The 14,160-nt window shown below is 43.1% G+C and overlaps 2 protein-coding genes across 4 annotated transcripts in view; one reads left to right on the top strand and one right to left on the bottom strand.

Annotated features, from left to right (window-relative positions):
* Positions 1–4,448: 4,448 nt before the first annotated feature.
* LOC118327885 (glutamine-rich protein 1-like) lies at positions 4,449–11,067 on the top strand. Of its 3 annotated transcripts, none has more exons than XM_035661395.1 (12): positions 4,449–4,913; positions 5,574–5,833; positions 5,972–6,040; positions 6,929–7,066; positions 7,158–8,129; positions 8,503–8,662; positions 8,916–9,070; positions 9,156–9,270; positions 9,353–9,461; positions 9,550–9,701; positions 9,792–9,882; positions 9,965–11,067. In XM_035661395.1, the coding sequence occupies exons 2-12, from the start codon at positions 5,585–5,587 to the stop codon at positions 10,152–10,154; spliced, it is 2,400 nt and encodes a 799-aa protein (XP_035517288.1). In that variant the 5' UTR covers positions 4,449–4,913; positions 5,574–5,584; the 3' UTR covers positions 10,155–11,067. The 3 variants fall into 3 exon arrangements, with proteins under 3 accessions (XP_035517288.1, XP_035517287.1, XP_035517289.1); XM_035661394.1 differs by having other exon boundaries at positions 5,966–6,040; XM_035661396.1 differs by lacking the exon at positions 5,972–6,040.
* Positions 11,068–11,153: 86 nt separating this feature from the next.
* Positions 11,154–14,160, bottom strand: part of LOC118327901 (mitochondrial RNA pseudouridine synthase rpusd4-like) — a 3,709-nt gene continuing 702 nt past the window's right edge. Inside the window, exons 2-7 of the mRNA XM_035661423.1 lie at positions 13,953–14,160; positions 13,185–13,392; positions 13,008–13,101; positions 12,564–12,714; positions 12,368–12,465; positions 11,154–11,608 (exon numbers count right to left, since the gene is read on the bottom strand). Coding sequence (XP_035517316.1) covers positions 11,405–11,608; positions 12,368–12,465; positions 12,564–12,714; positions 13,008–13,101; positions 13,185–13,392; positions 13,953–14,160 — 963 coding nt within the window. The 3' untranslated portion in view covers positions 11,154–11,404. The remainder of the gene's footprint in view (positions 11,609–12,367; positions 12,466–12,563; positions 12,715–13,007; positions 13,102–13,184; positions 13,393–13,952) is intronic.

Below are 14,160 nucleotides of genomic sequence, written 5' to 3'. Positions count from 1 at the left end.
TTTCTTAGTGGCCCTTTCTGTATGCTGGCCAAGATGTTACCCCACAAGCTTGTCTCCTCCAACCCTTTAGACACCTCACTTCTGCCCTGCCCATTATCACCCCTTGAATGACCCCTTGATGGCATCCAAAAGATCCAGGATCCCAGGACAAGCAAAGAAAATCCCCATGCTAGCTCAAGAATCCTGGCCCAAAACTGACTGAGCCACCAGCCCCAGCCGAAGCGCCTCCAGTTCCCCAGTAGCCCATAAAGCCAAAGGAGACTATACATCTGAAAGCTGAAGCAGAGAACCCCAAGGAAGGCACACACTGCTGTTACTCTCTTTGCACGCGTCTCAACCCTCGGTGAAGGAACCCACTGAGGCACAGAAGACCTGAGAAAGGGATGTGTATGAGAAAAAGACTTAGAGACCATTCCCAAGCAGAATGGGAGGCCCCAGCAAAGGGAGAGCGTCTGTAGCAACAGAGGGAGCGTGGGGGACAAGGTTTGAGAGAAAAGGTCTGCTACAAGTAATGGAGTGCAATGTGATATAGCCAGTCCTCCAACCACCCATGGCTGCTGCAGTGTTATTGGGAAAAATAATAAATTCAACCCCTTGAGTGTAACCAGAGTGAGGGCAACCTGTGTCCACAGAAGGAGCTGCAGAGGGACATTATGGAAGGCTGCCAGAGCAGCACGAGACAGGATTTGACGGGTACCATAAGGATCAAGTAGAAGGAGGAAGCCACGCAGAGTACCACTCAGGATCAGGAGACTATTTGCCAGAATCAGGGCGTCACAGACGGGATGAGGAAGAGTGAATGCACCACCCATCCCCACAACGGCCAGGACTGCCATCAGTATGAAAAGGCCGGCAGATCCAAAGACATGTAGTTCCCAGGCAAATGCCAGTGTGCGCCTCATGTCTTCCCAGAGCAGGCTGGTGCCATTAAAGTTTGGCAGAACAACACAAGGTCTAAGACCGAGCACACAGGGGCCTCCAGGTTCCGACTGGTTCTGGTTCGTCATGGAAGTGAACACATTGTTTTGGACGGGGAATTTAGGGCTGTCCACGTCTGAAGACAGACCTGAGAGAGAGAGAGACAGAGAGGGAGAAAGAGAAGATTTATTTTCACTCAGTGGTGACTTCGTGGCTAATGGAGAGTATTTTCATATTATGTCCGACTTTGCTGACTCAGGAATTAAGAACTGACATTGTAACATCTTCATACTGACACTGACTATATCATCAAATATCATTATATGTCACACTGCTCTCTACTCTTTACTCATTTATTTAAGTATCCGGCCATTTTGTACATATTCTCTCACTCTTTATATTTGTATATAGTTGCTTCTTTTTATATTGTCTCTATTTTTTTCTTTTTATCTTTATTTATATATTTTATTGTGATTCTTATGCACCGATGTACACAGGCAAATTACTCGTATGTGAAAACTTACTTGGCAATGAACCTGATTCTGATCTGATTCTGATATCATACAGAAAATGTATTAGGAATCTATGACACGTTTCTGATCTTATGTTCACTTACCATCCAGAAAATCTTCATTTACTATCGATATGTGAGTCTCTTTTAACTGTTCCTCAGTTGTTATGTGGCTGAGAACTTCTTCTGAGATACTGTGCACACTGGAGTGAGTATATCCTGTAATTGAAGAATTAGCTCTGTCAGCCTCTTGGCCGTGACCTCCTGAGTGCTGTAGAGTAAGTGCTGGTGTTGTAGTTAATGTGATTCCAGACCCAGGACGGTTTTCAGTGCCAGCTCGCTCAGGCCTCTTTGGAATAACAGTCTGATTGATGACTTTCTGCGATGCTGTACTGTCAACACTTTGTCCACTGCTCTCCACAGTGTCACTGCTGCTCTCTGGATGGAAGATTACTTCAGTGGCCACGCTGTCCGGGGCATTGTTGTTTCTAGCTGTGCTTCGAGTCATTCGGACTGAGTTGTCCGGTAAATGTGAAGTTTGAATCAGGCTTCCAAATGATGAGAGATACACGGTCAGTGTAATGAAGAGCAAAGATGAACGCCCCATTTTTAACACTCACATTAAGTTAAAATCCCAAAACCTGTAGAACAAGAAAGAAAAAAGAGAGGAACAGTTGAAATACAGCACATCAGACGGACATTGGCTATAGAGATTATTGTTTGGCATCAATGTAACTATTAAAATTCATGCAGTATTTTTACAGTACACTATTTTATAGAATTGTAAAAGAGTCACTCAGATTCCCAGATAATTAATCTTGTTTTTAAATCCTATAAAGGACAATAATTACCCAAGAGTAATCCAGAGAGTTTGCACACTCTATAACACCTGTGGACGGTTTGTCTCAGCAAAAATACAACACAGCTTGGCAGAAACATGGCACAGCATGAGCCGGTCTGATCTGTCGGTGACCTTTGGGTCACAAATGTCAAGCTGCCACTTCAGTGATATGCAAATCACACATGATGTGAACAAATCATAAATAACTAAAAGGATTCAAATAGCAGATAGTACACAAGTATTATCCAAAATAAGATTATGTTCAGCATGACTTAAACATTTCTAACAAGTGTCCTGATTTACCAAATGCAACCTCAGGTGAGTTTGGATGTTTATGTTTGTATTTATTTTAGTTTATTTTAGTTTAATACCATGTGTCCTGACTTACTGTTATTCAATAAAATAACAGCACACAAATACAAAAGCTTTAAAAAAAGCTTTACATGCGTGATTATTTCTCTATTAAGTCTCTAAAACATACATGGAAGTTTTTCTAACACTTATTTCACAGCTTTACCAAAACAATATCTTCTAACTAAAACAAAGATTTCAAAACGCTAAATCAAACCAGATAACATCAGAAGTACCTGTGATTCCTTTTGCTCTGCCTCCTTTTAGTGTGTCACTCCGTCTCTCTAGCTGCAGTACAAACGCGTATAACATCAGATTTTAGTGTGGGCACATAAAGAGCATCAGGGTGAGGGTTGAGCACACTGGATTTACTGACATGCTCACAGACATCTAGGCTTCAAGCTGACGTCTTACTCTTATTACTGCACCGGCTGGTTACTTGGCAGCGTCCCATCCTGAATTTCACCTGCAAAAGCAATTTCAAAAGCAAAATACTGGGCGGGGCTAATTCTGAAAAAACAATGCTGGAATAAACACCTTCCAGAGTTTTTGTCTTCACATTTGTATTTAAAAAAAGGAAAATAATGAACTAAATGAATAAACTCCCACAAGCTTCGCCTGCCTCTTTCTACAACAGTTGTGTTAAGGTAAATCCCTTCTCTAAAGGATTACATTAAGATTCTTACAGTAGCACAAAGTCACATGAAGTGATAATGTGAAGCCAACTAGACACGAGAGCTCTAGTATTGTTTCATGCCAACTGACCAGCTTATTAGCTTGAAAGCAACTGTGAGGGCTTATACCAAACATGACACGTGGACAGTAGATGTTATTTACACTGTATTATCTGAGACGTTCTTTATGTCTCTATCAGCCGTGTGTAAATTATTTTATTCAAGACAAAATATGAATGTAACATACTGTATATAACTATCATCACCACTTCCACCAGAGAGCCCATGCAGAATCCCAGTCTGCAGTGAGTGTGGGAATTAACTCTTCCCTATCCACTGTGTAGAGGACATAGCCTATGCACACAGTACATCTGTGTTGGTCCACCTTAAGAAGGGTGAGAGGCAGTTTGTTTGGAGGGAACAGGGGGAGGCACTCAGTAGCACATGCCTGGCTCTTTAAGGCAGACTGGGGAAGTTAGATTTTGTTAAAGGTACATGCATTCAAATGTGTCCCAGGCATCACCAGGACATCCTGAGAGAGCATTTTCAGTTTATAAATGTGTCTGTCAGTTTTAAATGATTGAGGCTGGAGCTGAGCCCCGTGGAGCAGAGTCAAAACTATAGTGATGCATATTTAAAAGAGGAGGCAGTCTCACAAAATAAGGTCAATTTAGTAGCTTTTTCCAGAGCTTTTAACCACGTCTCATAGGTACTGAGACCTATAGAGATCACTGTAAGGCCAAAAAACTTAAAATCAAATTCAGAAAATAAAAATAAAATATTCAAGTGAGGTGCCAACTTTGGTTTCTTATCCCAGTGAATACCCTATAATACATACATTTACATTCATATATTAATCTATCTGACTGCATACACATGAGTGCATATTTCCACCTGTCATTTGCCCTGTCTTCTTTCCAGTGCCAGATAATAAAGAAAAAAACCATAATAATAAAATAATAATCAATACTCTACAGATAACATAATAATACAATAATCATCCGAGGGATTTTGACGATATTGCTTGAGCCTAAATTACATATAACACACTGTACATTAACCTACACGTCCATGTGTGCATGTGTGTTATGTTGTAATAATGTGGCAGTGTTAGAGAGCCCCACATTAGCACAGGCTGGTCCGGGGACGGGAACTCTCGTTAACAGGCCGACAGAGCAGAGCAGAGAGGAGAGCAGTCGCGTTGTTCTCGGGGCCTAGACTTCCGTCACTTCACAAACCACTGGATAAACACAGTGCAGGGTCTATTTTTTTGGCACGTATCTGTGTGTTACACGCCGTAGTAACCGCGACTCAACTGGATCAATAATTCAGAGCTTTCCCGGAGCTGGGGGGGAACTTGTTTTACCCCGACGCCTGTCCGGATCTCACCCTGAAATAAGCAGACGTCAGACCTCGCCTCGCTCGTTTTGCTGCTGTTTAATTTTTATCGCAACTTAAACCCGCATTGTTTGCGGGATTACACTCGCCGCTACATGCACGCAAACGTTATGTGGCCAAGTTGATGGTGTGCTGGCGGTAGCTGTTAGACGTTTATCGGCTTTTTTTAGTTTTAAACACCGTGCCTTGGCGGAAAGAAGAGGATTTGGTTTTATTTAAGGTAGCATGACAGGATTCAGAGCCACCGAGCTAGCTAGCTGAGTAGCTAACGTTAGCACAGCGCTGAGCTAGCGTCATGTTGTTGCAATGAATGGACTGTGGCTTTAATGTGTGTTGTGTGTATACAATGTGTAATTAAAAACACCTATTTTACAGTGTGTATGTATATATATTGTGTTTGACGGTGTTGAGAGCGGTTGGCGGTTGCTAGCCAACCAACTAGCAGTGTGGAGCTAACATGCTAACCACGTAGACACTATTATTAGTATATAAAGTCTGTTGTTGTGTCTGTCGGCGCCTTTATGGACATTTAACCCACAATTGTGTTTATAGTCAAACACATTAGACCTAACTGTGTCTCTGTCATTTATAAGTTATTAGGAAAAAAAGTAGGTTGAGGCGTAGCACAGTTATTGTGTTACGAGCCAAAATGCACTTTGGCCGGTGTTACTGAGTTATTCCACCTATTTAATGAGCAGGGCTTTAAATGGCAGATAATTATATATATATATAACCGCAGATGCGTGTAAACCACTGCCCCTCACTTTTATTAGAATATCATTCATTATAAATGTCTGTGCTTCCAGTACACCCCTCTTTGTGAACGCGAGCTGTGCTGGGTTTGATCAGGTGTTTGAAACATGTATTTCCATCTCTGCAGAAAGACTGAGGATGAACGAGCAGGAGAGTGGGGTGGTCTCCTTTGATGAATATGTGCGGCAGAAGGCCCGCACTGTGCCTCAGCACAGGATGAAGGAGTTCCTGGAGTCCCTCGCCAAGGGCCCGGAGGTGCTGCAGGAGTTCAGCCAGCAGGGAGGTGCGGCCACCACCACAGCCATGGTCTACCAGCAGCAGGGTACCAACTGTATCTACACAGACAGCACTGAGGTGGCGGGGTCTCTCCTGGAGCTGGCTTGTCCGGTAAGAGCAGCCCCCCACCCCCTTTTTGTTGTTGTTGTTGTTGTTGTTGTTGTTATGGTTGTTGAATGATATTGATATTTCTCAGTGTGGTGCAATCTGCTGCACTTCATATGTGCATGTGTTTTATGGCAGGTACAGGTGACCTCAGCAGACATTTCACCTCATCTGTCTGTGCATCAAGAGTCTGAACAGCAGCTTCAAGTGCAGGTTAGCTTATTCACCGATGTCAGTGTCTCATACTGTGACATGCTCTTTTTAAACTGCACAAGACAGGAGATCGCTTTTGTAGCCGAACAGTTAAAGCGAGCGCGGTTGCAACTTTTGCTGGTTCGATTCCAGACGGTGACCCTGTACGTGTCATACCCCCTTTCTCTCTCCCGCCACTTCCTGTCTGCCTCTACCTGTCACAGAGGAGAACGCCCATACAACAAGCTGTTAAACTGCCGGGGGTGGCCTCGTCCACGATGGCTGTCATTACTCAGTGTCAAGAGGGAAAACAAATGAGAAGTGTGGTGTTTGAGTGGATCTGTGCTCTACCTTTGCTCTGTTAGCTCTGATAATGCATCTACTTGAGAAAAGGGTGTGGTGAGGAAGGATTTACAATTCCAATTCAAAAACTGAGTATAGCTGCTATTCCACTGTTCATAGTGCAAGTAAGATATTTTATTACTAATGCTTCTAGGTGACTCCAAATCTACAATTTTAATAACAAAGCTATAATATAGGTGATCCTATATGTTTCCTTATGAATCCATTTCCTAGCGGTTATTAGCATCCTTGCTTCCTTTTGGTTTTTAGGAGGCATGGCTGTGTTTACACATTAAAGCAGGATCAGTCATTCACCTCCTCACCACCGCTGCACTTGTGTCTGTCACTGTGTGTCCTTAAATGTATAAATATGACTTGATGCCATTATGGAAAAGTTCTCTATTGTGGATTTTCCCTTTTCACAACACATGGCACAGTTCTTTAACAAATCTAACTTTTGCTCTGGAGAGGAAACTTCTTCTCTTGGCACAATGTCCCGATCTACTGTGACATTTAGACTGTTTGTCCTGCTCAGTATTGACTTTTCATACTCTCCCTCTGTGCCAGGTTCAGATTCAGGAACAGCAGGGCCAAACGGTTGGCCAGATTCTTCAGGTGGCCTCCCCCTCTCAGCAGGACCTGCAGGGAATGTCAGCAGCCCAGCTTGTCCAGCATGGAGAGCTCACAGAGGAGCAGCAGCAGCAGGTATTAGATTTATTTAAACAGTCACACATATCAAGAGCATCCACATGATGCGTCGTTGCTGGTTTGTGACTCTGTCGACTGTGTTTCACAGATTCAGGCACAGTTGGTTGCAGCTGTAGCTGGAGGGCAACAAATCCAGTTACAGGGAACACAGCATATTCAGTTGCCAGGGGGGCAACAGATTCAACTTCAGGCTGGCCAACAGATTCAGCTTCAAGGTGGCCAACAGATTCAGCTACAGGGTGGCCAGCAAATTCAACTACAGGGTGGCCAGCAAATTCAACTACAGGGTGGCCAACACATTCAGCTACAAGGTGGCCAGCAAATTCACCTACAGGGTGGCCAGCAGATTCAGCTACCAGGAGGGCAACAAATTCAGCTACAAGGTGGCCAACAGTTTCAGCTACCAGGTGGCCAACAGATCCAGATCCAGACCATAGAGGCCATGTCTCCTTCACAGCAACAGGACTCTCTCAGGGAGGCAGAGAGGAGGTCTTCTCCTGCCTCAACTGTTCTCCAACCTGCCAAGAAGCGAAAGGTGGATGTCCCTCTAGCTGTGTCATATGCCATTCCACAGGGCCAGCAGGTGGCCACAGTTGTAGCCATCCCTCAAGGGCAGCAGCAAAGCTACGTGTCCCTACGGCCAGATTTGCTCACTGTGGACAGCGCTCAGCTGTACAGCACTACAGGAACAATCACAGGCCCCACAGGTGAGACCTGGACCATCCCAGTGTACTCCACTCCACAACAGCAGGGTGTCACTCACATTGCCATACCACAGGAGACATACAGCACAGTGCAAGTTACCACCACCAATGGTAAGGATAAAATGTCCCCCAGTTCCTCGTCAAGGTCTACAGATGTGCAGTCTGCCTCCGCTGGGACGCAGGAAGAAATAGTACAGATGTTCCCAGCACAGTTCATGAACGGGAACATTCACATCCCTGTAGCAGTGCAGACAGTAGGAGGGACTTACAACACTACACAGTCGGTACACATATGGGACCCAAATCAACAGCAGGGCCAAGGAGAAGAGGGACAAGAACAGCAGCTCCATCTGCAGGTTTGGAGAGACGTTTTCCCGACAGTATGACTGAAAGTAAATCTGTCCTATGCATAAAGTGGATAAACAATCTTAAAATGAATCTTCATGCTGTGATGAGAATGGAAAAATGTGACATACCTGTTTTCTTTATAGTCAGGAAACACTAATAACTACCTGAAGTCTATCAAGAGAGCTGCTGATAGTGTTTGATTCTTGGTGTTAGGCCTGGTGGTGTTTGCCGTTTTAGATAACAAATAAATAATCATTACTATGCAGTTATACTATTAATTAGCTGAATTATTATCATGTTATTATTAAGGTGCGTTTAATCCTTGCTGCCATCTTTCCAAGAAAGCGTTAACTTTGACGTTTTTATTGTGGGCTTGTGCAGGGTCACATAGAGACAGAGGCTCACGCTGAGCCGCCTACAGAGATTCTGGTTCCTGTCTGTCTAAAGCCAGAGGAAGGCCTGGAGGTGTGGCGCCTTTGGGCACATCGAAAAAATGCTGAGCTAAACAAGCAGGAAAGGACAAAGCTCGCACCCATAGGACGTAAGTCAGCTAATAATTACTTGAACACACATTCATGTTTGACATTTGTCCAACAGCACTGATATCTATCATTACATGTACTTAACTTGAACCACTGGAAGCTTTGCAAGTTCAGCTTTGTTTTGATTCCTGATGTTAGCTGTTGTACCTCCTTAATCATGTTTATCCTGTTTTTAAACCGAGAAATAAGCAAGTAAACTTTGTAGCACTCATAAAACTTAACCTCTGCTCACCTCTCTGTGGCCGCGTCCAGGTCGTCAGCCCCTGCGTTTTCAAGAAGACTTGGTGTCCAGTGCCGTAGCCGAGCTAAACTTGGGTCTCTCCCTGATGACGCAGGAGGCCCGAGGATCAGAAGAAGAACAATTTGCATCCGATGTTCTATATTATGTTTTCTTGTGTATACAAAAGGTTAGACTCCTCATGCCCAGGCAGCGTATCATGCCAAACAGCTCTCTAAGTCACTAAGTTTTAACATGTACATTTCTTTTTGTAGTATCTCTGCGAGAACGGACGTGTGGATGATATTTTCTCGGATCCGTATTACACACGTTTTTGTGGGTCTTTACACAAAATCCTGGATGGCTGGAAACCCAGTATCCACCCTTTAGGTAAGAGAAGATCAACATTTAGGGTTTGATTTATTTGTTTTATAGAAAGAATAAACTTACTGAGTGTTTTTATCTCTTTTAGGTTATATCATCCCAAGTCATGTGACGGAGGAGATGCTGTGGGAGTGCAAACAGCTTGGTGCCCATTCACCAGCCACACTGCTCACAACTCTAATGTATTTCAACACTAAGTGAGTACCTGAATCTGTTCTCTTCACTGACACAAGACACGTATTGTAGATGTCGTTACTGCATGTGGTAAAAATATATCTGTCACAGGCATTTCCACCTGACGACAGCTGAGCAGCACATGAAAGTAGCTTTCTCGAAGGTCCTAAGACACACGAGGAAGAATCCCGCCAATGCCAAGGACAAAGCAACCAGTATCCGCCTTCTCAAAGGACAAGGTCCACACAGCGCAGGACAGAAAGGTGCTCAGTACCGTTAGCCTCATGTTGAAGTCTCGCCTTTGAAAGCAGAAATTGCTGCTGCTGACCTGCTGTGTGTGACGTCTGTTTCAGGAAACGATGAAATGTACGAAGAGCAGGCCGAGGATCCCGAGAATCCTCTTCGCTGCCCGATCAAACTTTATGACTTTTATCTCTTCAAATGGTGAGTGACGCATCACATAAACCCTACAAATAATTCTTCAGTACAAAACCACAAACGCCTAACTCCCACTCCCTTTTTCCAGCCCCCAAAGCGTTAAGGGACGTAACGACGCGTACTACATGACTCCAGAGCCCGTCGTTGCACCCAACAGCCCGATGTGGTACTCGTCTCAACCCCTCACGAGTCAGCAAGTGGAGCACATGCTGGCCCGCATCATCGTGGTCCGAGAGATCCAGGAGATCATTGGCGCCAGTCAAGACAACATGAGCTAAACTGAGAGGACTGCCTGCACTCGTGGGAACTAGTTCACTGGCTGTTGACTATGCAGTATCCATCCTGACTGTATAAACCTCAATGACCATCTCAAAACAACTTCTGAAAACAATCAATTCTCTCCAAGGAGTGTGTTGGGACATTTTTTCTCTCTCTTCTTACATTTTCTGTTTTTATTTGATGCGGTGGGCTGTTCTTTCTCTTGACTACCTTTTTGTAAGCCATTGCCTCTGTAAGGCTTTACTGGCAAGTGAAGGAGGCTCTGTGATTGACCTCCTGGGCTCTGAGCTCACCAGAGGTGGTAAATGTTCCTGTAAAAGTCAGTCTTATCAATATGATATGAGGATATTTAACCCTTCACTACTTAACCTCACAGACCTTTAACCACATCTTATTTCTCTTCAAAGTCCCACTATGATACGCGGCATCTTACTGGACAATTACAGGGACCACTTCCCACTATTTTTTTGTTTTTGTATACTGACTGCATTTTGGATCATGTATCAATATGTTCAAAGCTGAAGAACTTGTGCCTGTTTTTCAAAAATGACATCATAATTTATGCTTGTGGATCACTGAGTGAGGTGAACCTCAAATATTCACAAGGTCAAGTGCTATATTGTAGTCATTCAGGAGATTGGAAACATTTTTCTCAGGTCAAAGCTAGTGATTAAAACACCCATCTAGGATTTTTTGCCAACTTATTCCTGTATGTATAGTAGGTTATTAAACAGGATATTCAGATGGAAACATTGTTTAGCTGCCACAGTATTAATCCTTGTATCAAAAGTCATGTGAAGCGATTCAAAAATGAGAAGCATTGAGCGCAGTGTTGTCTGTGGAAATGTGGACATTTGAAATAAGGATTAGTTACGGGCCCTTTTTAAAAAAAAAAAAAAAAAAAAACTTGTTATACCAACATCATCCATAGGCTGGTTGTGCGTCCCATGAAACAACATGCACATTTGGATGAACGACGTTGAGAAGAATAGTTGTGATACAGTTCTGCTTTATTTGTTTATTACTAAAATGAGTTGTAAAGCACTGTACAGTCATTTTACACACAGTCTCATTTGTGGTTGATACATTTACACAACCTCACAAACAAACCCACAACAACCCAGCTCGATATCATTTAATTTCCCACTTAACTTAAATGGTACATATGATACAACCCCCCCCCAGCAGTCTGAAATCCTTCAGACAAAAGCTGGATTACAAAGAATTGAACAGAAAAGCACAGAGGTGATTATTTATTATCCTTTTTATCAGGAAGAGTTAATTGCAGTCGATTCAGTGTTTGCACAAAGTATTTAGGCAGTGGGCTGGACACCCTGAGGTCAACTTCACTGGTTCCTAGCAGCGTCAGCTCTCGAGCGAACAAATGAAGAGGAAGGTGACGGACCTTGCTCTGTTCCAGTCCAAGCTTTCCCAGCATACGTTCTGGTAATTTCTGTACACAAAAAATAATGAACAAACAGATACTTTGTTACTTAAACTAAACTGAGTTAAACTGCAGAAATATTGGTCCTATTAAGTGTAAAGTCCAGACTTATGTTAATGAATTAAAGCAGACACTGAGGGTGAGTAAGACCATAAGGGTTGCTGGTATTACTTAAAGTACAATAAAAAAAAGTACATGCGGGAGGGAGATGAAAGTACAAGATGCTGGTTGGCTCAGACAATAACAAATAACCCCCAACCCACAGTGTGACAGTTAATACATTTATAAAGGCCACATTTGGAACAACAGCATAAAATAACAGCTAATATCTGAGCTGATGAATTTAGGCTTCAACTGCATTACCTGAACTGTAGAATGACTGAGTTATATACAACTTGAGGTGATGGAAACATTGTGTTTAACTTCACAGGCCAGCAGAGAGATATTTAACAATTTACACTGGGGAGAATGAATATCTGTAGCTCTACACCTTAATGTTAAAGCAATCGAGCTGTAGAAAACTTTTTATTATTCTTTACCATCATGCAAAACTACTTTTTTAAAAATAATTCTCCCTTTTACTAGTTGGAGATCAAAAAGCAGCAAATGATACACTTGTTTAAGGGGGATTTGTTGAATGGTACTGGTATGGAGCTCACATTATTCATCTACCAATTATGTCATTATTATATTGTTAGTTATATATTAGCCAGTTTACCACTATATTATACTTCTGGATTCATATAAAGCTGTAAACATAGATTTTACCTGAGGTGCCAGTTTGCTCCAGTTGGAATATTTGTGATCACCAAGAATGGGGCACGTGAGACCAAGTGCCATGTGGACCCTCATCTGGTGCTTCACTCCTGTGGACACAAGAAAGAAGAACGTGTGTCCAATCTCCCTTAAAAGAAATCTAACAAACTGATTTGGGAGTAGTTTCTGTTAAAAAAAGTCTTCCTACCAGTCAGAGGCTGGAGCTCCACAAGGCTGCAACCACCGCTGCTGTCCAAGACTCTGTATTTGGTTACTGCAGGATGGGCCTGCCGATTGGTCCGGACTTTGGTCAAACCGTCGCCTGCATCGTTCATTCTGAAAAGAGGACTTAAAGCCATCTGAAATTTAAAAAAAAAAAAAGTTATGAGATTGAAGAAACTATATGAAGACGAGACGACTACATTTAATCATCGACTGTACTTTTCAACTTTAAATACCCAATATAGGTTAAATGTAATGTGACAGACTTTACTGTATAACATCAAACATGGAAAAGAAAGTCATTTATGAAGCTAAAACCAGTGCATGTTCGCTGTTGTTACCGATAACTACAGCAATTCATTTAACAAACTTGGAATCAGTTGATTAACAGCTAATTATTACAGCATCAAAACCACAGAAGGAGAGACACCTTGTAGTGTGGCCGAGGGCCTGGGACCTCTTTCTCTATGATGGGAATGTCAACCACTCCTACAGATGGCACAGGCACACCAACTGTGATGACCCTGAGGAGGGAAAGTGAATATGTTAATTGTAGCATGTGATCATGAGACAACCCCAGTTCTTCTGTCCCCGTACGAGCGCTCACCAGTACTTTCTCTGCACTTGGTTATTCCTCTGAAGGTTGAGTATGTGCTCCACCACTTCTTCCCTCCTGGCCAGCAAGAGAGCTCCCGTCGTTTCCTTCTCCAGCCCCAGACAGGGGAGCAGCTGAGACCCCGAGTTGACCTTCATACCATCCAGCATTTTGGAGAGAACAGGAAGCACCGAGGAGATGGATGTGGCCCCACAGTCATCTGAGGGACGACAACAGCAACATGAATATACATGCATTCAGGTCTCCATCAGCATGACGGTCCAATAATCTCTGTTGTACTGTAGTTGCAGCTTATTCCATAATGTTACCATCAGTATCTTCAGTATGCAAGTTAAGATTTTCTTCCTTATCTACTAATCTGTAGAATAATATTTTGTGTCTATAAAATGTCAGAAAATAGAGAAACATGTCCATCACAGTTCCTCAGTCAGAGGTGACAACTTCAGTTACAGTGACAGAATAAAAACTGAGCAGAGCAGACACAATCTTATTAATTAGTTGGACATAATGAGACATTTGAAGATATTATCTCTGGTCTCAGAGCTTGCAATGGGCAGTTACAGTATTAATACCAATTCTGACATATATAGAGCTGAAACCAGTGAATTTGTGGCATTTTATTTAAAAATGACAAACAATTAATCTGCAATTTCCTGTCAATCAACTACTAATTTCAGCTCTAAAGAGTTACCAAACACAAGTTCTCCCCAAACTCTGTTAAAGTGCACGTTAACTCAGTGTGAGCTCCTGCGGGTTCACCTCGGACTGGAACACCGTAAGGTTTGTTTATGACAACCACATCTTTATCCTGGTACAGCACGCTTCTGTGGAGCTGTTTGGCCAGCACGTTAGGATGGACGTGTTGTAGCTGCTGACTGAACCGTTTCAGCTCCGCCACCCTCTTCTGCTGCCCGGACACCGGAGCCTCCGTCTCCGGCTCCGTGGCCGCCGCCGCCGCCGCCCGGGG

This window comes from Morone saxatilis, unplaced genomic scaffold, assembly GCF_004916995.1.
Source record: "Morone saxatilis isolate NCDOM2014 unplaced genomic scaffold, NCSU_SB_2.0 Contig18, whole genome shotgun sequence".
NCBI lineage: Eukaryota > Metazoa > Chordata > Actinopteri > Moronidae > Morone > Morone saxatilis.
Note: the sequence above shows the minus strand (reverse complement) of the source record. Positions and strands in the feature narration are given on the sequence as shown.